This window comes from Aspergillus bombycis, assembly GCF_001792695.1.
Source record: "Aspergillus bombycis strain NRRL26010 chromosome Unknown contig00089, whole genome shotgun sequence".
Taxonomy (NCBI): Eukaryota; Fungi; Ascomycota; class Eurotiomycetes; order Eurotiales; family Aspergillaceae; genus Aspergillus; species Aspergillus bombycis.
The window spans coordinates 13,686-35,309 of NW_019170091.1; the positions used below are offsets into that span (position 1 = coordinate 13,686).

A 21,624-nucleotide genomic window follows, 5' to 3' on the forward strand; every position below is an offset into this window, starting at 1 on the left:
AATCACTTCCTTTCCTCTTCCCCTTTTCCTCCTTTTTTCTTTAATACTGTTTTTCCGTCTTACCATATAAAATGCTGGCGGCGCGAGGAGTACTCTTCCGTTCAATAATCTACACTTGTTTCAAAACCATCTGCCTATGCTTTGAAGATGTGTATTATGGCAGCACATGGTAAAAGAGAATATTAATCATATGCGTTTGTCGTAGGATTATCTAGTAGTCGATTTCTATAACATGTCGAAGCTTTTGCTATAAACTGATGAATCTGATCTCACCGCTTATTCAGAATTGGCTGGTTTTTCCCACGTAGCCAAACTCCACTCATGGGGCCCTAGGTCAGCTAGCACCTCAATAGGCAGTCGACCTTCACATCACGAGGCTATGCTGTTATTGGGGCTTAAGCAAATTACGAGTAAAAGGGGAATCTAAAGTCGGTGGGGGCAGTGTGTCGTAAATTCTTTGTGTATATAGACCTCCAAACCTCTATGGATGTCTAGATGACCACAGAGCTACGGGCGTCATGATTAGTGATAAATGCTACTAGTACCTGTCCAGAATACCTCTCCGGCCATGCGTGATTCTTGGCGTTGACAAGTGTGGAGATTGTTTTCGACGAGTGGCGCGGTTCTCCAGCCTCAGGGGTCGCGGCTCGCTAACGGCCAGCTGTTAGCCAGTTCAATAACTCCCCTCCTCTCTAAAGCGTTAAAACTCCGTTCTTTTCCCATGTTTTGAAGTTCAGGCCTGTCGGTGGTGTCATAAGGCGAATATATTCCGCTTTTTCATTTTCCATAATCCTTTTCCACATCAAAATATTAATCGGGTATTCATTTAATGATTCGCTGCTAGATGCCTACAGCAGTGCTCGCTCGGTTTCAGATACATTCCACATAGGTTCTGCTTTGGTCTCATTTCAACTTAGGCTACAGATTTCCTGGCCAACGCAGTCTTGATGGCGCACAATTATGAGGTCGGAACGAGGGCCTGGCAGCCTGATCCGACTGAAGGATGGGTAGCATCCGAGGTCAAAGAGAAGTTTGTTGATGGTGACAAAGTGCAGCTTGTTTTTATACTGGAAAATGGGGAGGTTCGTCTCATCTCTGCCATACATTCCATCTCCATTGGGCCACTCGACTGACTGGGTTATATAATTAAAGACAAAATCTTTGGAGACCACGCAAGCAGAGTTACAGGTGGATAACAATCCTAAGCTACCTCCGTTAATGAACCCCGCCATGTTGGAGGCCAGCGAAGACCTGACGAATCTATCACATTTGAATGAGCCAGCTGGTTTGTTTCATACTCCCAATATTCCCACGGGGGTGAGGGGCTAATTACCCTGAAGTCTTGCAGGCCATCAAACTACGGTATGCGCAAAAGGAAATATATACTTATAGTGGCATTGTTTTGATCGCCACTAATCCTTTTGCTCGAGTGGATTCACTATATGTTCCTCAAATGGTGCAAGTTTATGCCGGCAAACACCGTGCATCACAGGCGCCTCATCTATTCGCCATCGCTGAAGAGGCATTTGCGTAAGATACGACCCACCCCTCTTGATATATCCTGTTACTCACAAGCACGCGATTCAGTGACATGTTGCGAGATGCTAAAAACCAGACAATTGTGGTTTCCGGAGAGTCTGGTGCTGGAAAGACGGTTAGCGCCAAGTACATTATGCGATATTTCGCAACTCGCGAATCCTCGGACCAACCCGGGAAATACACCACGAGTAGGGCAGATGCTATTAGCGAGACTGAGGAGCAGATCCTGGCTACAAATCCTGTTATGGAAGCCTTCGGAAATGCCAAGACAACGCGCAACGATAACTCTTCACGATTCGGGAAGTACATTGAGATAATGTTCGATGATAGGACCAATATCATCGGTGCTAAGATCAGGACGTACCTTTTAGAGAGATCCCGTTTAGTATTTCAGCCTCTCAAAGAACGCAACTATCATATCTTTTATCAGCTTGTGGCTGGTGCAACAGACGCAGAAAAGCAAGAGCTTGGTCTTGCGTCGGTTGAGGACTTCGACTATCTCAACCAAGGCGGGACGCCCACTATTGATGGCGTGGATGACAAGGCGGAATTCAATGCGACAAGGAAATCCTTAAGTACTATCGGTGTGTCAGAAGATACGCAGGCCGAAATCTTTCGCATCCTTGCAGCTCTCCTGCACCTAGGTAATGTTAAAATTACCGCCACTCGAACCGATTCTTCCTTATCTCCCTCTGAGCCCTCCCTTGCCAGGGCCTGCAGCATGCTGGGCATTGACGTCAATGAGTTTGCGAAATGGATAGTCAAGAAGCAACTTATAACAAGAGGGGAGAAAATTACATCTAACTTGACACAACAACAGGCGACAGTTGTCCGTGATTCGGTGGCAAAATTTATATATTCAAGTCTCTTTGATTGGCTTGTCGACAAAATTAATCGCGGTCTAGCATCCGATGAAGTTCTGAACAAATTCAAATCTTTCATCGGTGTCCTGGATATATATGGGTTCGAGCACTTTGCCAAAAATTCGTTCGAGCAGTTTTGCATCAACTACGCCAATGAGAAGCTGCAGCAAGAGTTCAATCAGCACGTGTTCAAATTGGAACAAGAGGAATATGTTCGAGAGCAAATCGACTGGACCTTCATTGATTTTTCAGACAATCAACCATGCATTGATCTAATTGAGGCAAAACTGGGGATCTTATCCCTTTTGGATGAGGAGTCTCGGCTGCCGATGGGTTCTGATGAACAGTTTGTGACAAAATTGCATCATAATTTTGCAGCGGACAAGCAAAAGTTCTACAAAAAGCCACGGTTCGGGAAGTCGGCGTTCACCATATGTCACTATGCTGTGGATGTAACTTACGAATCAGATGGCTTTATAGAGAAGAATAGGGATACTGTCCCGGATGAACACATGGATGTTTTACGCAACTCCTCAAATCAATTCGTGAAAGATATATTAGATACCGCCGCCGCCGTCCGCGAAAAGGACTCTGCATCAATCTCATCTAAACCAGTCGCTGCGCCAGGCCGTAAAATTGGCGTTGCCGTCAACCGCAAACCTACACTTGGAGGGATCTTCAAATCATCGCTGATTGAGCTGATGAACACCATAAATTCCACGGATGTGCACTATATACGCTGTATCAAGCCTAACGAAGCGAAAGAAGCTTGGAAGTTTGAAGGTCCCATGGTCCTCAGTCAATTGAGAGCCTGTGGTGTGCTCGAAACAGTCCGTATCAGTACTGCTGGATATCCTACTCGCTGGACTTACGAAGAATTTGCGATACGCTACTATATGCTGTGTCATTCATCCCAGTGGACATCTGAAATCCGAGAAATGTGCCATGCAATCCTGCAAAAAGCCTTAGTAGATGGCAGCAGCCAAAAGCAAGATAAATACCAGCTAGGTTTGACGAAGATATTCTTCCGGGCAGGTATGCTCGCTTTCCTGGAAAATCTTCGTACGTCCAGATTGAATGAGTGTGCAATCATGATACAAAAGAATCTGCGGTGCAAGTACTATCGACGCCGTTATCTCGAGGCGCGCTCTTCTATTCTTACAACTCAAGCCTTGATCAGGGGGTTTTTAGCAAGGCAGCATGCGGCCGAGGTGCGCAAGGTCAAAGCTGCAACTTCTATTCAACGGGTGTGGCGGGGACACAGGGAAAGGAAAAAGTATAACATTATCCGTGCAAACTTCATATTGTTTCAATCGGTTGCGAAGGGCTTCCTCTGCCGGCAAAATATAATGGATACGATACATGGAAATGCTGCCAAAGTTATACAACGTGCTTTCCGCTCCTGGCGTCAATTACGAGCTTGGCGGCAGTATCGCCGAAAAGTAGTCACTGTGCAGAACCTTTGGAGAGGCAAGCAAGCGAGAAGACAATACAAAAAGCTCCGCGAGGATGCAAGGGACCTGAAGCAGATTTCTTACAAGCTGGAGAATAAGGTGGTAGAGTTAACTCAATACCTTGAGTCTCTTAAACGTGAGAATAAGTCATTGAATCTGCAGTTAGAAAACTATGAAACTCAGTTGAAGTCATGGAGGAGTCGTCACAATGCCCTGGAGAATCGCTCTAGGGAGCTTCAGGCTGAGGCAAATCAGGCAGGAATCAACGCTGCTCGGCTGTCTGCCATGGAAGAAGAAATGAGTCGGCTGCAGCAAAATCACAGCGAAGCACAAACGACAATCAAGCGGCTGCAGGAGGAAGAAAGAGCGTCACGGGAATCTATTCGTTCTGCAAATGAGGAGTTGCAGCGGCTTAAACAAATGAACACCGAGTCGGATGATGAGAAAGCTTCCCTCCGTCAACAGATCGCTGACCTTGAAGAGCAGCTAGAGCTTGCGAAGAGGACCTTACCTAGTGGTGGCTTGAACAGCGATCAACCAAACGGCAGCGCCATCCCACCACCTGCCAGTGGATTGATTAACCTAGTATCCTCAAAGAAGACAAAGCCAAAAAGACGCAGCGCCGGTGCGGAGAGGATAGACACAGATCGTTTTAGCGGTGCTTACAACCCACGCCCGGTCTCCATGGCTATTCCCAGCTCCTTAATGCGTCAGAACCTATCAGGGAGCACTTTCTCACCTGGACTGGACTCCGTCGAGGTGGAACTTGAAAACTTACTTTCTGAAGAGGATGAACTCAACGAGGAGGTTACTATGGGTTTAATACGCAATTTAAAGATTCCGCTCCCTAGTTCTACTCCACCACCAACCGAAAAAGAAGTTTTATTCCCTGCTTATTTGATAAACCTTGTCACTTCTGAAATGTGGAACAACGGCTTTGTGAAAGAATCCGAACGGTTTCTGGCGAATGTGATGCAGTCGATTCAACAAGAGGTCATGCAACATGATGGAGATGATGCTATAAACCCCGGAGCCTTTTGGCTATCTAATGTGCATGAAATGCTTTCTTTTGTGTTCCTGGCTGAGGATTGGTACGAAGCACAAAAAACTGACAATTACGAGTACGATCGGCTGCTAGAGATTGTAAAGCACGATTTGGAAAGCCTGGAGTTCAACATCTATCATACCTGGATGAAAGTGTTGAAAAAGAAGCTTTATAAAATGATCGTTCCTGCGATCATCGAGTCCCAATCACTTCCTGGCTTTGTCACAAGTGAAACCAATCGTTTTCTTGGGAAGCTTCTTCCTTCCAACAACAACCCAGCCTACAGTATGGACAATCTTCTTAGCCTTCTGAACAATGTCTACAAGGCAATGAAGGCTTTTTACCTCGAGGATTCGATCGTCACTCAGACTGTCACCGAACTCCTTCGTCTGGTTGGCGTCACCGCTTTCAATGACCTTCTCATGAGGAGGAATTTCTTGTCCTGGAAGCGTGGCCTCCAAATAAATTACAATATAACTCGTATTGAGGAATGGTGTAAAAGCCATGATATGCCGGAAGGGACATTGCAGCTTGAGCACTTGATGGTAAGATGATATTTCAAATATATAATTTGCTCCCTATATTAACTCCCTCTCAGCAAGCGACCAAACTTCTTCAGTTAAAAAAGGCCACGCTAAACGACATTGAGATTATCCAAGATATCTGTTGGATGTAAGGCCCCATGCCTGCTTTAGCCCCATTATCAAAGTCATATGGACGACTAATATATTCATATACAGGCTTTCCCCGAATCAGATTCAGAAGCTCCTGAATCAATACCTAGTGGCGGATTATGAGCAGCCGATTAATGGCGAAATCATGAAAGCTGTGGCCTCGCGTGTCACGGAGAAGAGCGATGTATTGCTTCTGACGCCTGTGGATATGGAGGATAGTGGTCCGTACGAGATTGCCGAACCTCGTGTTATCACAGCCCTAGAGACATACACACCGTCATGTAAGTTTCATATGTGACAACGCTGCCCGATATTCACTGACCTGTTTGAAGGGCTGCAAACACCGCGACTAAAACGTCTAGCTGAGATTGTCTCGGCTCAGGCGATGGCTCAGCAAGAGAGGCTTGAAATGGCGGAGATAGCATAATATCTTTCATACTTCACTGTAGTACGAAGGTAGGCCCACTGCCAATGCTGTCTTTTTGGTCAAGTAAGAACAAGACTCTACTGAGTATACCGCTTAGAAGGAGTCGTCTTGTCGTCATTTCCTAGAGTTACGGATCATGATGAGATTATGCATTTCTTTTCCCTTTAAACAGCGCTGATCTACAACTGGATACGAGAAGACACCTTCCCACCATTGTCCTTTTTCTGTTTTTGGGGGTATAGGACATAGGCCACACCTGTACCTTGTTTTGGATTCTCTATTTAGATTTTTCTTTCTATTTGAGTCTCACTTGTGAATACGAATCTGAGCATGAGGTCCATCTACCTCACGGAAGACATGCACACTCTCGATCCGTAGTAATCATGTGGCACCACGCTAGTGGGGTAGTGGGGAAGCAATTCTTGCCATATCAAACTTCTCTCTAACGTGAACCTCATCCTATTTGTAAATGTGTTGATTAACAAGGAGGGTATACTATTCTGTCTTAGCCTCCTTTCCTATATGTTTCCCTGAGCCCCTTAAACAGCAAATCAAACTTGGCGGCGCAGACACGATGACTATATTAAAGAAATTGAATTTCATCACTAGCAACAAGAACAAACTGGCCGAGGTTAGAGCGATTCTAGGCAATGCAATCGAGGTCGATAACCAGGGGCTTGACGTTCCAGAGATACAAGGTACTATTGAAGAAATTGCCAGAGAAAAGTGCAGGCGTGCAGCGGAAGTGGTAAACATGGTGATAATTTTTCCATCTCGCCTACGGTGCTAATATTGCCCGAATAGATCAAAGGCCCTGTTCTCACGGAGGACACGGCACTTGAGTTCCATGCCTTGAAAGGGCTCCCTGGCCCATACATGTAGGCCTTACTAGGGCAAAAAAAAATTGCTTTTTGTACTGACATCCCCTAAGCAAGTCATTCCTTGATGTTCTGGGCCACGAGGGGTTGAATAAAATGCTCGATTCGTTCGAGGATAAATCGGCAGATGCGATATGTACGTTCGCTTTCTGTCACGGCCCCGGATCAGAGCCAATTCTATTTCAGGGGAGAACAAAGGTAATTGATGATGATGCAAATTTTTAGGACTTTCGAAACCTAACCTCAACTTTTAGGGTATAATTGTCAGACCAAGAGGTCCATCAAACTTTGGTACGCAGAATATCTCCCTGCTACGTCCGGAATCTCCAGCTTATGTGGCTTCTTTAGGTTGGGATCCGATTTTCGAATATGAAGGGAAAACATATGCTGAAATGGACAAGGAGGAGAAGGTAATTCCCGAGTTTGCGTTCCAACCTCTATCTTTATTGCCTTTTCTCCCGATCCATGATCTTTCCCCCATGTGGCCCCTCCGTCCTTGACTTCCTCGCTAACCACAGCTAGAACCAAATATCCCACAGGTATAAAGCTTTGGAGAAACTACAGTGTTGGTTGGTCCAGGAAAATTCCTGATTTCTCGGTCCTGCGGCGGATGACGTTGATAGGCGGTGCATCTCTGGAATATTTCAATTCGTATTGAGGTTTTGGTTGATCCTCCACGAGGATACCCAATTTGAAATTCTTGCGCAGTTTTCCTCTACATCGTCGTCCTTTTCACTAGTTAGCTCGACCACAACTTCTTCGTCGAAGGCTTCACGGGCTTCTTCCGATAGGCACCGAAAATCTCCGCGTCTAAATTTTCTTGTAGCTTTGCTTGCTTATATCCCCTGTAACAGATGAAATCTTATTAGGCTTGCTGAAAAGAGAGGGAGGTTGGAGGGATTCGCCTATAAATACCTTGATGAAAGACGATCATATAGCAGAGATGTAGATGGGCATCGCAAAACCACAATGAGGTCAATCCAAGATTTAGGGAATAGGTCGCATGCATGCCAGTCAATCAAGAGCCCCCCTTGGAGCATTTCGTCTTCAACAGCATCCAGCAGCTATATTGACCAGACCAGGTAAGTAGAGGGAAAAATTAACTTTCAATCTGAGATAAATACTATTCGGTTGGAACTTCTAGGGAGAGAGCGTGTATACTCAGCGTACCTTATCCTCATCCACAATCCAGGTTTCTAACTCCTCGTCATAAGTCTCGAAGCAATCACGATCTTTTGCAACCTGATTGATTGACAGATGTCGCAGACCGGTATCTTGCGCTAGTTGTTCGCAGTGGACAGTTTTCCCAACACCGGGGGTTCCTGTGATGATCACATTCGGAGATGTTCGCATGATGACCCTAGGCAGACTTCTGGGTGACCGAAACTTCCAATTATCTTCCTGTGAAACGTGAGTATAGTCATGCAGAACATGATGGCAATGGATAAATTTTACGTGGGGTATATACACCAACACCTCAGGCACCTGTTTTCGGGCGGGAAAAGTGGGCCCGACCCGACGGGCACCATGCATTTATATACAGTACATATAATATCATCAGAGGCCGGTTAGCGCTATACCCAAACCATGTTTCTATCTAGCTTTGAATAAAACCATCCCATATTCCCCATCAAAGACTCAATCAATATCCAAGCCAAGGCGAGCACTTATTTTTTCTTTGGACCACCTTTCTTCTTACATTCAGCTTTGCCTCTATCTCTGCAGCCTGCTGCTTGGCTAGCTCTGCCTTTTCTTCTTTCTCAGCTCACAATCATGAGTCGCTTGGAGAATAGTCTTTTTTTGTGGGGTTTTCTTCTCTTCCTGACTCCTATTTTTGCATGAGTAAAAAGCCAGACCATCAACAAAGGCACAAGCAGACCCATGTCACCAGTAGGCCAGTTGCCCTAACCGCATAGGCGGCGTCGCAAGAGCTGCAAGTAGATGGCTAAACCATGTCAGAGTCAAAAGCAAATTTTGGTATCCAGATGACCAAATATCCTCTCCACAAGTAGAATTCGATAGAATGATGATGTTCACTTCTCCTGCTGCTGCTGCTGCTGCTACTACTTCTACTCCTCTACTGAATACTCGGAGGTCTGCAATTATACCTTGTGAGCTTCACTTTCATTACGTTATCTCTCTCTCTCTCGATGGACCATTCTCCCTGTAGGAGAAATTGATAGTCCCAGAAAAAAGCCTATAACTTTATAAAGATCTAGTCTTGGGAGGTAGACAGCCTGAAAGGGTCAGGCGATGTTTAGCAAAGGAAGCGGACTGTGACTTACTTGAGGACTTCAAAGATTTTATATTTCTGTAAATAATCTGTTCCTCGTCGGTAGCCCTTTAGGATCCGAGCGGGATCAGCAGATGCTGTGCGCATACCTCTGAGCCGCTTCACAGCAGACGATGGCTTGAACATTGGGTCCAAGACCAAGAGATTCGCACTGCCATTATCACGTATCTCGAATCCAATAATGGTCAATGAGTGCCCTGGTTGTGATGGCATAGCGGTAAGCTTCAGACACAAGGTCAACAAGTAGAGGTTAGTGACAGAGAGGAACGCTTCAGACCTTGATGTTGGAAGTAAATCGGTGGTAAGTTTGTCAAAAACACTTTGTCATTTGTATCCAAGCAGCACGTCTGTCGGAAGTAGTTCGCAATGCACATGAACAAAGCGTCATGAGCCTGCATATCCTTGGTTCCTCCGATACTACTGGCTTCGCATCTTATACAAATCAGTGTTATTCCCATTAGGTTCCTCGGTGTAGACTCACTGTATTCCTAGACTCAAAAATAGCGCCTGTGCCTAGAGAAACAACATTAGCAGAGAAAACACACTCAAGTATTCCTGCCTTACTTCGGGGGTGCCAATGTATTTCCTAGTACCGCGAATTCCGCCTGTCTCAATCCGTCCAATGCTGTTGAAACCCATATCCCAAGCATTCTCGATCATCTCCTGTATCTGCAGAATCGTTGGTAACGTCTCCGAGAAACATTCATGCCCCGGAACGCGGCATTCTTTGATGTAGGAAATTAGCATTTGAATATTTCTGTAGCCACAAAAACCCCCCTCTTTTGGCATCTTAGAGACTTGATGTACTTTAGGGCTACAGAAGAAAGCACGCTGTACTGATTTGTCCTGCTCACAAAGTCTAGCAAGCACTGGAACAACATCAGCCGTCTCGTTCTCCATTGAATGATGCTTCCGAAGCGTTCCATCTGGAGCAATTGTATTCGACTCCGTTATCTTGACGCCTTTTTCTAATAACTTTCGAAGCCACGAAGGCATCTGCTTCTCATGAGCATAGGGTCCTAATTCGGTGCGCTATTTCAATTGTTAGCAGGCCCACGATGTAGAAGCTGTGCAAAATACAGGGAATATAACGCAGAGAAGGGGCTGGATACTCCAAGCTTTTTCACAGTGAACGCTATATTTGAAGGACTACGAGGTCTTTTTTCTCTTAGTGCTTCCTGGGCAAGTTTCTTTTTGTTTAGTTGGCTCTTAACAAAGGGTTCATGGAAGTACTGGGTATTGTCCAGGTCCTCGTCATCGTCAGGTCTGCTTAGCTTTCGAGCAGTCAGCGAGCCGGAGAACTCTGGTTGAGAAGATGTTGTACTCTCATGGGCAGTTTCTTCTGCAAAATGTAGATCAATATGAGTGGGAAGCTCAGTGTCCATCACTATCTTCCCACAATCACGTGGGTAATGGGTGTCGTTCTCGTCGCTGGCAGATTGTTGCGTGTAGTCAGATGATGCCCTGTTCAAGTATATGGCATTTTTACCATTGTTGACACCAAACCTTCTCTCAATTTCAGGATGATATAGCTCAATATGTTCCATAATAGAATTGCTATCAGGCTCAGAAAATGTGCAGAACGGACATGTCGGGACTTCTGCTCTTGCAGGATCCATAGTAATCGATCTAAAGGCTTCCCTTATAGTTAGAGATCGTTGAGTTAGCAAATAGAAGTAGGAGCGGAGATAAGGACCTATGTAAGACCAGATATCATTATCTACCCGACTTCCGGAGACCCAAGGCGGATCGGTGCTGCATAGAAAGTGGAACGATATTCCATCTAGCTGAGGTTTCAATTGGTTGCTATCTGCGGAATACTCCGTAAGGAGTACTTCGCAGCTAATCGTGTTAGGTATTATTATTACATAGGTACCCAGTAGGTAGTATTGGCTATTATTCGTACCTAGTTTTCATACACCAGAAAGATGACTCACAGGCAGGGGTGTCCACTGTCAACACCCAAGTGCTACAACCGTAGGACAGCTATGTACTTAATTCCCATGAAAAAAAGATAATTTTTGTGCCCTTTATATGCCTATGTATGTGCTGTATTCACCTGTAGTGCCTAACTTCAAATTAGAATGGCCCCAGCTACTGTAGAGTTGTAAGTTATATACAAAGGGACTGAAGTACCTATAGTAATTAACTAAGTATCATAGATGTACGAAGTACTCTACAGTAGGTAAGTACCTAATTCAAGATTTAGAGCTCTGTGTACCAACAGTGGACGAGAGTAGTAAGAATTGACTCCGATATCGTATTCCACATGCGGAAGGCGGAGAAGGGGGAAAATTATGTGACACCCCGTATCATTAGAGGGGCTCCGCTTTCGCAACCCCGCCAGTGCACATAAAAAGGCTATCCCGCTACAGAAGCCAAGTAATGTGAGGATTACCATCGCCTTTTGAGAATAAGGTATAGGTTGACAGTTACTCTTCAGCATGGAACCTCGGCTGCCATCCAAATTGGAACCATTGTCGACAGCTAATAGCGACCTAGTAGTCTCTTCAAACAGCGACTGGGTTGTACAAAAGTTTGGAGGTACCAGCGTGGGCAAGTTCGCTCTTAATATCATTGATCAAGTTGTTCTGTAAGCAACAAGATAAGACATATAAATAGGTGCTACTGACATCCTTGAATCAAGACCAAGCCTTTTAAACCACAGTGTGGCAATAGTCTGCTCTGCAAGAAGTAGCTCTACCAAAGCTGAAGGGACTACCAATCGGTGAGTCACCTCTCAACTTCAGTTAGGCGTTGCCCTACCTCGCAGTTCTAAAAATTGACATTCCTCTGTTTTCATTTGAAATTAACACTGACGATGAAACAATTGATAGGCTATTACGCGCGGCGCGGGACGCAGAGAATGCTGAATCTAAAAACTACGTCTCCTTCGTTGAGGCGGTCCGATTGGAACATGTCGAAGTAGTCGAGAGTCAAATCAATTCCAAGAAACTAAAGCTTCAGTTGGTTTCCGATATTAACGATGAATGTGAAAAGGTTCTGAAGGTCTTGGAGGCTGCTCAGACGCTCGGAGAGATCAGTGCCCGCTGTGTGGATAAAGTTATGAGTACAGGAGAGAAGCTTAGTTGTCGACTTATGGCAGCTTTCCTCCAGGACCGGGGAGTAGATTCAGAATATGTGGATTTGGCTGAGATCGTCGACTTTACTATCTCAGGCCAGGGTCTCGACCAGGAATTCTACAACAACCTCGCCAGCACTCTCGGTAAAAAAATTCAAGCTTGTGAGGGCAGAGTTCCAGTTATAACTGGGTTCTTTGGGACTATACCAGGCGGTCTTCTTGATCAAATAGGACGGGGATATACAGATCTTTGTGCCGCTCTAGTCGCCGTTGGGATTTGTGCCAAAGAGCTACAGGTATGGAAGGAAGTCGACGGAATATTCACAGCAGATCCCCGGAAAGTGCCAACTGCGCGTATTCTTCCGGCGATTACACCTGCAGAGGCCTCTGAGCTGACATTTTATGGCTCAGAGGTCATTCATCCTTTCACCATGGAACAAGTCATCCGCGCGAAAATTCCCATTCGCATCAAGAATGTCATGAACCCGAAAGGCAATGGGACTATCATTTTCCCTGATTCTACTTATGAATTGGAGAAGATAGCCCCAGGACATGACCCTAGATTGTTCCGTACACGCAGTCCAAGCCTTGTGCAGACGCCGAAGCGTCCTACCGCTGTAACTATCAAGCACAAAATTCTCGTGATCAATGTCCACTCCAACAAACGCTCCCTGTCGCATGGGTTCTTTGCTGGCATCTTTTCTGTCCTTGACCGGTGGAGGCTGTCAATCGATCTGATATCCACCAGTGAAGTGCATGTGTCCATGGCTCTCCATTCTGAGTCGCCTCTTCTCAACGGGGTTGGCAGGGATGAATATCAAATCATTGACGAGGACTTGAAGGGTGCGTTACGCGACCTACAGAAATATGGGACGGTCGATATAATTCCAGAGATGGCCATTTTGAGCCTTGTTGGTAAACAAATGAAGAACATGATTGGCGTTGCTGGGCGGATGTTCACAACCCTTGGAGAGAATAATGTGAACATTGAAATGATCTCTCAAGGTAAGTGTGACGATGTCGACCTTGTACTGGATTTTATTGACCAAGAGCTAATTGCTCCTCTTCTTTTTAAGGTGCGAGCGAAATCAATATATCATGCGTCATTGAAGAGAGAGACGCAGACCGTGCCCTGAACATTATCCATACGAGCATGTTCACCTTTCTAGACTAAACGCCCTCCTTTCCCCCTTCGCCTCCTTTCCCTTGCTTTCCTCCCTTTTCTCTTCTTGTAGGGGTGTCTGCACAATACCAGCGAGGGTCTCTGGATACCCATGGCAAGTCTATTCAATATGACGAAAAGTTCCATGTCTTATGTGATTATGTAAAAGTTGTGACTCTGGAGTTGTCTGATTGAGTCTGGCTCGAGCCCATGTTCCTCTCTTTTTTCCCCGAACCCATGCGTGATGTGGACTTTCTGCCATGCGCCACACGTTGTTCCTCCGCACTGACATAATCATCTTTGTGTTTCCGGGATAGATCTCACTTATTTCTGTTCACTTTTTCAGGCGTTGATTGTCTTTTTTGTCTAGATTTAGATCAAACTCGTTGTCAGCCAGGGATATAGAGGGTTTTACACGGAGTTTTTGAAGCAATGACAAGCACTTCGTAAATAGGCGTTTCCAGTCAGTCTTGTTGTTACATTTATGTGACTTTTCTCCCATCAAAATTAGAAATGTCCTGGCACTGGAGTGGTAAATGTGAGGAGACCAGACGCTACTACAACCCGGACGGGGCGCGTCGTTTCGAATACTGTGTGGAGACTCGTAGGCAGGAGGGATGTACTGTACCATCAATTGGAGCTCATGTGAACAAAAATTTTCATTATTCACGGGTTTACTCCTATGCCAGGTGTCGTCAACTTTGATTTTAACTCAGACGACGCCTTACTAGCATCGTAGGTCATGTTTCCTGGCACTTTAATCTCCCCCTTTCATAGAGCTATAGTAGAGTTCTACAAGTATAGGTGCCTATCGGAGGTACTGCCTACCCACGATTATGATCAAAAGTCAACTAAAAGTAACTATTGGTAATTCAAATACTATCTATGCTAGGAGCATGAAATTATGCTGCTGTATGTAGATCCCACACAACTACTGCAGGCCAATACGGGTACCTGAGAATCTTCCATACCCTTGCCTAGGCCAATCTCATGTGTATATGTAGACAATTAACGCAGGTAATATTCACTTTGTTATGAATCATCCCAGTTAAAGGACTAAATTCATGGATAGTGGCGAGCAAGGGTCCTTTACTCATTTAAATTAGTACTCGCTCTCTGCACAACTGCTGGAGAAACAGGATGTATGGTCGATACTTTCATGGACATGTTAACTAGGAGTAATAGAAGTCAACGAGCCTTGAATATTTATAGTTCAAATCCAAGCACCTCAGGCTTGTGCAGCCTATCTTTGAATAGCCCCATCAATTGCTGGATGACGAATGGTGTCTCAGCCTTTACACCTTGTCGCTTGAGATGGCTGATCCTTATAAAATCTGGGTGGCGGTATGATCACAAAACTTTCCTTCCATCAAGAGGAAGCATGGGGTGGGAATCTAGACAATCCTTAGTACGAATCTAATAAAATCGGGCTTGGCTTAGAAAGCGCACACAACCTGGCATTAAGTCTGATGGCCGGGCCGCTGGGCATGCTTGCCTCGTCAACTGATGGGAGGGCCCCAATGATCGACCGTGATCGCCTGGTGATTGGACACGATAATCGTTCTGGGTGGCGGAACGGAGCAAGGAGGTCAGCCAATGGTGAAACAGGAGCTTCTGTATTGTCACCCATGACAATACTAGTACCGAAACCCCACCCCTCCTCCGATGTGATCGCCTACTCGACGCGTGACGCGAACGCGACCTAACCATACAATACATACTTACCTGCCAAACGACGTCGCGACAATCACCCAGCATCAAGTTCCTTTCTCTCCATTCCTCAGCCCAAGTAATCGTACATAACTTTGCTGTTATTAACGTATCTCGCGCACCCCGCCTTACCTCGAGGGAGAAACCTTACCAGGTGAAGTGACTCGATTATAGAGTGAGGCCATCTTCCCGCTTTATCTCTTCTCTGCCTCTCCTCTAAACATCCACTTCAACCCGTCCCCCATCATCGTTTCTAGATTTACTACTATTTCACGCGCCCGCGTGAACCCACCTCTCTACCCACCATCGTTGGGTGTAAAACAGTCCTGTGCCAGCCTTACACCCAGCCTATTCCAAGTAAAAGAAAGAAAGAAAGAAAGAAAGAAAGAAAGGGAGGGGGGGGAGTATAACATCAAGAACAGCTCACAATCAAGTTAAACCCGACAGCTATACCCGCTTTTTTCTTCACAGTTGGAGCCACGGCCTCGATGTGCCCTCCTTAGCGCCTTTGTGGCCCAAATACCCACTTCTTTGCGCTATAGCCTAAGACCCTTTTCATCATTCCATCTCGTTCTTTCAATACCACCAAGAATTGTCCTACATACTGCCCTCTCAGGTGACTACGATTCACTTGGCCATTGGGCGTTGCTGCCCCTGCCCCTCATCATCGGCCGACTTGACGCCGCGTTCACCTGGACGGTGCGTGCTACTATACTCCCGTGTCGAGGATTTCTCCGACGCGTCCAGCATTTTGGGCACCCGCTCAATTGGACGACATCATGAGCTCCACCCGTCATGCACCAACTGCGCCAGCAGTTGTCAAGTCATCTTCCCCTACTGAGCAAGGAATTGCCAAATCTCGTCCTCGACTGGAGCCATCACCATTACCCCTGCAGCCCGTCGAGCATGTCACAGACACGGGTTATATCTTGAGCCTGCCACCCGCTGTCACGCACAAACCATCGCCTACGAAGACACGTCGAGGGTCAGGTGTTTCTCTATCTGGAGGAGGAAAGCTGGGTTTTGTCTCCATAACGGCCCCTATCCCACCATCGTTCCCTACGGATTCTCCCACAAAGAAAACACCTTCTAATCCATACGCGTATCCCGTTACGTCTACAACGTCGATGCCGCAGTCGGCCTTGTTCACGACATTTCCCAGCATCAATCCCGACAGGCTCTCCTCAAAACAGAGTCAGCCTATAGATGAGCCACCCAGTGATAATTTCGCGGATTTTCCTGAACCATCATTCCACTCCAGGACTCAATTGAAAAAGACGCTCATGGACGCGGCTCCATTGAAAGAGCGGCCTGCGAAAAGGCCGAAACGCGAAGATACTAACTCTATGCGTTTGCCCGAGCCACATGAAATGCCCCCTATAGAAGACGACGGCACGAAACCACCGTATAGTTATGCAACACTGATAGGGATGTCTATTCTACGCGCATCAAATAGACGGCTGACCCTTGCACAGATTTACAGGTGGATTTCAGACACGTTTTCATATTACAAGAACAGTGATCCTGGCTGGCAGAATAGCATCCGGCACAATCTCAGTTTAAACAAGGCATTCATAAAGCAGGAACGGCCTAAGGATGACCCAGGGAAAGGCAACTACTGGGCCATTGAACCTGGGATGGAAGCACAATTCCTAAAAGACAAACCTTTACGCCGTGCTACGATGTCTAGTATCCCCCTTCCGGCTGCTCCCCAAAGGGAACTTGGGCATTCACAGAGCTCCGCCACGTCCACATGGACAGTTCCATCGTCTACCTATCCTCCTGTAGTACCGAAACATTTGAAGAATGTGGATTTGTCCTCCGACGCGACACTACCTGCTTCGGACCCCGCCCTCCAGGATGACACAGGTGATGAGGGAGTGAGCAGGCCTACTACACAGACCCTCCCGCCGCGGTCTTCTCCGCCGCAGACTATACACTCATCTCCTCCAATTGTGCCGCCTCGGTTTATCCGCCAGGGAACCCCGCCTACGCCATCTCAGGGTGTTACGTCAACAGGGGTCGTTTCTCGCTCTAAAAAACGGAAGTCAACTGGCATAAATGATAGCGGTTATTTTTCTTCTCTGGAGTCTTCGGCAATGCGACCAAACAAAGCTGGACACATACTCACATCAGACTTGGATATTGAACCCCCTCGTATCAAGCGTGGCCGGGCAGAGGAAGAGATCGCTCGGATTAGAAGTTCTTCTCATGATATCAGTCCGGGTCATTCTGGTACGCTGAAAGACGCTGGGCTTATTGTTGGCTCCTCGCCACTTCGCAGTGAATACGTTAGCATGCTACCACCTCCCCTTACCCCTGTCATAAAATTTAAGAAGCCCGCAAAACCCCCACCGTCGGTCTCCCCTAACACCAATCTTCGAAACCACCGCAAGAAAATCCAGCAGATGGTCAATTCTCCTATTAAACATCTAGGTCTCACAGACGAAGATCTGCCATGGAGCCCAGCCTTTAACATTCAGGATGAAACCTTTACGCCGAATGAAAGTCTCCACACTACTTTTGACGTATTTGCGGATACTGCCACGGATAACATTTCAACGCCAGCATATGGTTCACCAGGAAAGCGTTCTGTCAAACGTTCAAGGAGTGATGCGAGTGGCTCAAACGGCGGTGTGCTTGCGGATATCACGGCTATGAGTGTGAACAGCCGCATCGGCCTGCCTTCATTTTCATCTTCAAGCAAAACGAAAGGCCTTCTCTTCCCCGATTCACCATCGAAAGTCCCTGAGTCCGGGCGCTTTATAGATGCTACCCATGATGACTTTTTCTCATTCCACCTTTTTGATGAGAGCCCCGGAGAGGTAGATGGCGTTGACCTTTTGCAGGGGTTTCAAAAAATCGGGAGCGGAAGCAAAGAAGAACCATCAAAACCCAGACCGCAAGTGCCTAGGCCGCCCCTGAATCATCGGAGCAATATGTCGTTATTTTGAGTCTCAGAGAGGTTCTACTCTTGCGAGAATTTTTCGACATGATGGCACTCCAAGAACATGGTCTCATCTAATCTATGCCGTTGCTTAGCGCACACAGTAATACCGGTCTTAATTCTGGGATTTTTGGAGTTTGTATTCAACGGGATTTGCGCTTTGGGTTGTTGGAATTTTAGGCGGTTGATATTTTTGGAGTTCTGGGCTGGGGTGAGGTCTGGAATCGGTTTTGACTTCAATTGATGACCTTGTTATGACCTTGACGATATTTGCTAAGATGTACATGAAATGCCATGCTTTACGAGCCTGAATCTTGACCATGTCTACTCCCAGAAGGCCTTGATATGTGCTTGCTATTTCTTCCCCCTATTTATTTACTGTTGGTTGTAGCTATTTGTCAATGGGATTTCTGTCAATGCTAGTCGGTTAAGTACGTGTCCGTTTGACTAGATTCTTAAAGCACAATATGGTGCGCAGCTCTTTGTAGGGGTATCATTTTGCGATCGGGTGAAACAGTGATATGTGAAAGAACATTGAATAGAGAGCCGAAGGGAGAGATGTGGGCGCAGAGGGGAATATTCTAGATAAGCAGTAGAAAAACCAAATACAACCCGGACGCCTTTGTAAGAGCAAACCAACCATGAATCCCGATTTCAACCATGTACATAGAACCATTTCCGACTTTTGTTTTCTTTCCCCCTTCTTTATGCCCCAAGCTTGAACCTCCGGGGACAGTGTTGGCAGATCAATGCTAATCACTACTGGCACAACCTCGACATCCACAACTAACGCATTGCATCATCTGATCCTCTTTCAGTTGGGCCTTTGGAACGCGGCAAATACATGTTGCATTAAAATTCGTTTCCTTAGTTTGAATGCAACGGAGACAACAAAGCTATGATTCAGCACAACGTCAGTGAAATGCTAACTCTAAGGTATTGGAAGACATTCAGACGCAAACGCACCCTAGAAGATGAGAGAAACTGGGGGACAATACCTTTTCGTAACCTTGCTTCTTCCATTTAGCAATTAAGTTAGCATCCGCATAGTTGTTCTTAAGAAGCCAGTCATATAATTGCTTTGATATAGCTTCCTTTTCGTAATATAAATCGTAGATATATCTTGAGCCTGTAAAAGGATCTCACAAATTAACAACATTCGACAAAAATTGCAGGAGTAAGGGTATACTTACGTTGATGGGTTATTTGAAAAATTGGCCACAGCATCTCATGTTTTTTCTTGCCATCATGCGGCGCATTCTCTGCGTCTTTCATCTTGTTACTGAACTCAAGCAGTGTATCCTCGATGTCATCGAACCCCGCCGGAGGTGGTTTGCGGTTGCGGGAGGTTCGGATCGGAGGCATACTCAGCGTATCAATGATAACGATAGGATAAATCTAAAAGTAAAAGCTAGATGTTGTCCTTATAGACGTCTTTGAAGGTAGGGGGGGCCTTCTTCAGGCTAGCTTGGTTGGTTGAAAAGGCGGTTTGGGATCTGCATCCCTTTTCTGCCCCAGAGCACCGCCTTCTAATTATGCGGAAAGGAACTGTGTTAGGGTATCTCATCAGTTCAGCTTCATTAATTGAAACACCTCCAGTCTTATACTACCCCGTTACTCCACGTACACTCCATAAAGCATCAAGAATCACTTCTCTGAAATCAGGATGGATCAACAGCTCGATGTCTCCAAGCTCAGCGATGCCGACAAGAAAGAATTGAACCAGATTTTAACGAACGAGGCTCAGAAGTCAAACATCCAGCAAAGTAAGTAAATAATACATCTAAACTTAGAGTTTGTAGCATTTGACTCAATGTGCTGACGGACTATTCATAAGCCGTGCATCACCTCGCCGACGTTTGCTGGAAGAAATGTATCACTGGGAAGATTTCGTCCGGTCGCTTGGATCAATCTGAAGAGGCTTGTGCCCAAAACTGCGTGGAGCGTTGGATGGATACCAATCTTGCTGTTTTAAAACATTTGGAGGCTCTTCGCTCACAATAAGCAGGTTATGGTTCTGATAATGACAGACTTGGTACATAGGGTGCCTTGGAATTATCAATACTGTGGCGATGGGGTGTCAAAACTTTGAGATGGGAGCAACCTGTGTCTTTGCTAGCATGACAACTGATTGATTTTGTACTGTATAACTAGGAATGATCAATGCATTCGCTACATATGTATCATTTCGCGTTCCTTGACCGACGAGCCCAATGGCTATCCCATGCACCAGGCTCCAGAAGCCTGTCTGCCTCCAAGCGGTTGGGTAAAGGCTTTAGATAAGATTACAAAGAAAACTCCGAGTTCTACAGCACTACCCAGATCAATTCAGATTATGCATTCAAATGACACCTCTTTTATAACGATCATTCAGCCGTCGTTGCAGCACGGGTAGCTAACTGTATGACCAGGACTTATAAGCTACCGCGTTAAAAAAAAAAACAAGTTCACCAGACCCATAAAAGATTGAATCATCTAGACAATGGCAAGCTTGGTAGCCGCAATATCCAGAGCATCCACATCAGGGGTTAGCCGAGCGAAGGCTTTCTTGGATCCATCGGGCCTGTATCCTTGTTAGAAGCAAAATTCTCGATTGGAGAGTTGATCACTCCGCGCCAAGATGATCTTCATACCTGACAAGAGTATTGACCTTAACAGTGTCGACATCATAAAGTTTCTTAAGAGCCAGTTTAATCTGACGCTTGTTCGCCTTCACATCCACGATGAAAACCAGGGTGTTGTTCTCCTCAATCTTCTTCATCGCACTCTCGGTGTTAAGGGGGTAGAGAATGACCTTGTGAGAATCGAGACGAGGAGCATGAGGAATCGACTTGCGGGGGTACTTGGGCGACCGGGAGAGCTCAAGGGTCTTAGGGCGGTGGAAGGTGGTGGAAGTGCGGACCTTGCGAGCCTTGTGCGCCTGGTTGACGAAATATCTTAGCATGAAAAGGTACGTTGGATGCTCAACGATGGTAACGTACGCCTACACCCTTCAGGACTGCCTTGGCAGCAGCGCCAGCGCGGTCGCTGGGCTTCGTCTTGCCTATAGAAATAGCCAATCAGCAAAACTGCGAAAAGTGATCTAATGGTCTCTTCCAGGAAGCGTTCATTTGTGCTGGGGAGAACAGGAGATAAATCCACAACGCACTCCCTCTCTCGACTTCATTCCCCTCGTGGATTATGTGCGGAACGATCGCATATCAATGTCCGCTAGGAAAAGAAGCACAAGATGCTCTCTGAACCTTGCGGTTTCAAACTCGACAATCCTGCAAATTTGGGGGGAAACAGCAAATCGCTCGAAATCTACCCACCTTGCTTGTTATCCGCCTTAGGTGCCATGGCTGTCGTCCGGCGCTGTCGTGATGATTGTCGCGGTGTCGAATGTCGAAGTATTTCGAATGCACTCGCTTAGCGAAAACCCTACAGCTTTGCTCTGTGGGTCACCTGACCTGATTCTTAGTCCCGCTATTATATTCTGCGCCAAACCTAATATGGATATATTAACTCCACTTTTGAGACTTGCACAATACATCCTTGACCATTGAAAGGT

General features: G+C 46.1%; 9 protein-coding genes across 9 annotated transcripts; 5 read left to right on the forward strand and 4 right to left on the reverse strand.

Moving 5' to 3' along the window:
* Positions 1-947: 947 nt before the first annotated feature.
* Positions 948-6,002, forward strand: ABOM_008258 (type V myosin; the record flags this gene model as incomplete). The annotated part of the gene is made up of 7 exons (XM_022535387.1): positions 948-1,082; positions 1,153-1,285; positions 1,341-1,530; positions 1,588-5,446; positions 5,500-5,573; positions 5,642-5,856; positions 5,908-6,002. The coding sequence occupies 7 exons, from the start codon at positions 948-950 to the stop codon at positions 6,000-6,002; spliced, it is 4,701 nt and encodes a 1,566-aa protein (XP_022386142.1).
* Positions 6,003-6,576: 574 nt separating this feature from the next.
* Positions 6,577-7,471, forward strand: ABOM_008259 (non-canonical purine NTP pyrophosphatase; the record flags this gene model as incomplete). Its single annotated transcript, XM_022535388.1, has 5 exons — positions 6,577-6,750; positions 6,807-6,880; positions 6,934-7,078; positions 7,135-7,290; positions 7,403-7,471. 5 exons carry the CDS (start codon positions 6,577-6,579, stop codon positions 7,469-7,471), a joined length of 618 nt encoding a protein of 205 aa, XP_022386143.1.
* A 148-nt stretch (positions 7,472-7,619) lies between these two features.
* ABOM_008260 (nucleoside triphosphates FAP7) lies at positions 7,620-8,233 on the reverse strand (the record flags this gene model as incomplete). The annotated part of the gene is made up of 3 exons (XM_022535389.1): positions 7,620-7,725; positions 7,796-7,944; positions 8,051-8,233. 3 exons carry the CDS (start codon positions 8,231-8,233, stop codon positions 7,620-7,622), a joined length of 438 nt encoding a protein of 145 aa, XP_022386164.1.
* An 862-nt stretch (positions 8,234-9,095) lies between these two features.
* Positions 9,096-10,792, reverse strand: ABOM_008261 (C78 family peptidase; the record flags this gene model as incomplete). Its single annotated transcript, XM_022535390.1, has 6 exons — positions 9,096-9,117; positions 9,166-9,370; positions 9,451-9,605; positions 9,655-9,686; positions 9,738-10,205; positions 10,286-10,792. 6 exons carry the CDS (start codon positions 10,790-10,792, stop codon positions 9,096-9,098), a joined length of 1,389 nt encoding a protein of 462 aa, XP_022386163.1.
* An 825-nt stretch (positions 10,793-11,617) lies between these two features.
* Positions 11,618-13,429, forward strand: ABOM_008262 (aspartate kinase; the record flags this gene model as incomplete). The annotated part of the gene is made up of 4 exons (XM_022535391.1): positions 11,618-11,766; positions 11,842-11,901; positions 12,011-13,260; positions 13,332-13,429. 4 exons carry the CDS (start codon positions 11,618-11,620, stop codon positions 13,427-13,429), a joined length of 1,557 nt encoding a protein of 518 aa, XP_022386162.1.
* A 2,477-nt stretch (positions 13,430-15,906) lies between these two features.
* Positions 15,907-18,081, forward strand: ABOM_008263 (forkhead box transcription factor; the record flags this gene model as incomplete). Its single annotated transcript, XM_022535392.1, has 1 exon — positions 15,907-18,081. The coding sequence occupies one exon, from the start codon at positions 15,907-15,909 to the stop codon at positions 18,079-18,081; it is 2,175 nt and encodes a 724-aa protein (XP_022386161.1).
* Positions 18,082-18,888: 807 nt separating this feature from the next.
* Positions 18,889-19,439, reverse strand: ABOM_008264 (BUD31 family protein; the record flags this gene model as incomplete). The annotated part of the gene is made up of 3 exons (XM_022535393.1): positions 18,889-18,970; positions 19,041-19,203; positions 19,268-19,439. The coding sequence occupies 3 exons, from the start codon at positions 19,437-19,439 to the stop codon at positions 18,889-18,891; spliced, it is 417 nt and encodes a 138-aa protein (XP_022386144.1).
* Positions 19,440-19,740: 301 nt separating this feature from the next.
* ABOM_008265 (Tim10/DDP family zinc finger protein) lies at positions 19,741-20,078 on the forward strand (the record flags this gene model as incomplete). Its single annotated transcript, XM_022535394.1, has 2 exons — positions 19,741-19,840; positions 19,912-20,078. The coding sequence occupies 2 exons, from the start codon at positions 19,741-19,743 to the stop codon at positions 20,076-20,078; spliced, it is 267 nt and encodes an 88-aa protein (XP_022386160.1).
* Positions 20,079-20,549: 471 nt separating this feature from the next.
* Positions 20,550-21,413, reverse strand: ABOM_008266 (60S ribosomal protein uL23; the record flags this gene model as incomplete). The annotated part of the gene is made up of 4 exons (XM_022535395.1): positions 20,550-20,637; positions 20,708-20,994; positions 21,056-21,117; positions 21,386-21,413. The coding sequence occupies 4 exons, from the start codon at positions 21,411-21,413 to the stop codon at positions 20,550-20,552; spliced, it is 465 nt and encodes a 154-aa protein (XP_022386159.1).
* Positions 21,414-21,624: the final 211 nt, after the last annotated feature.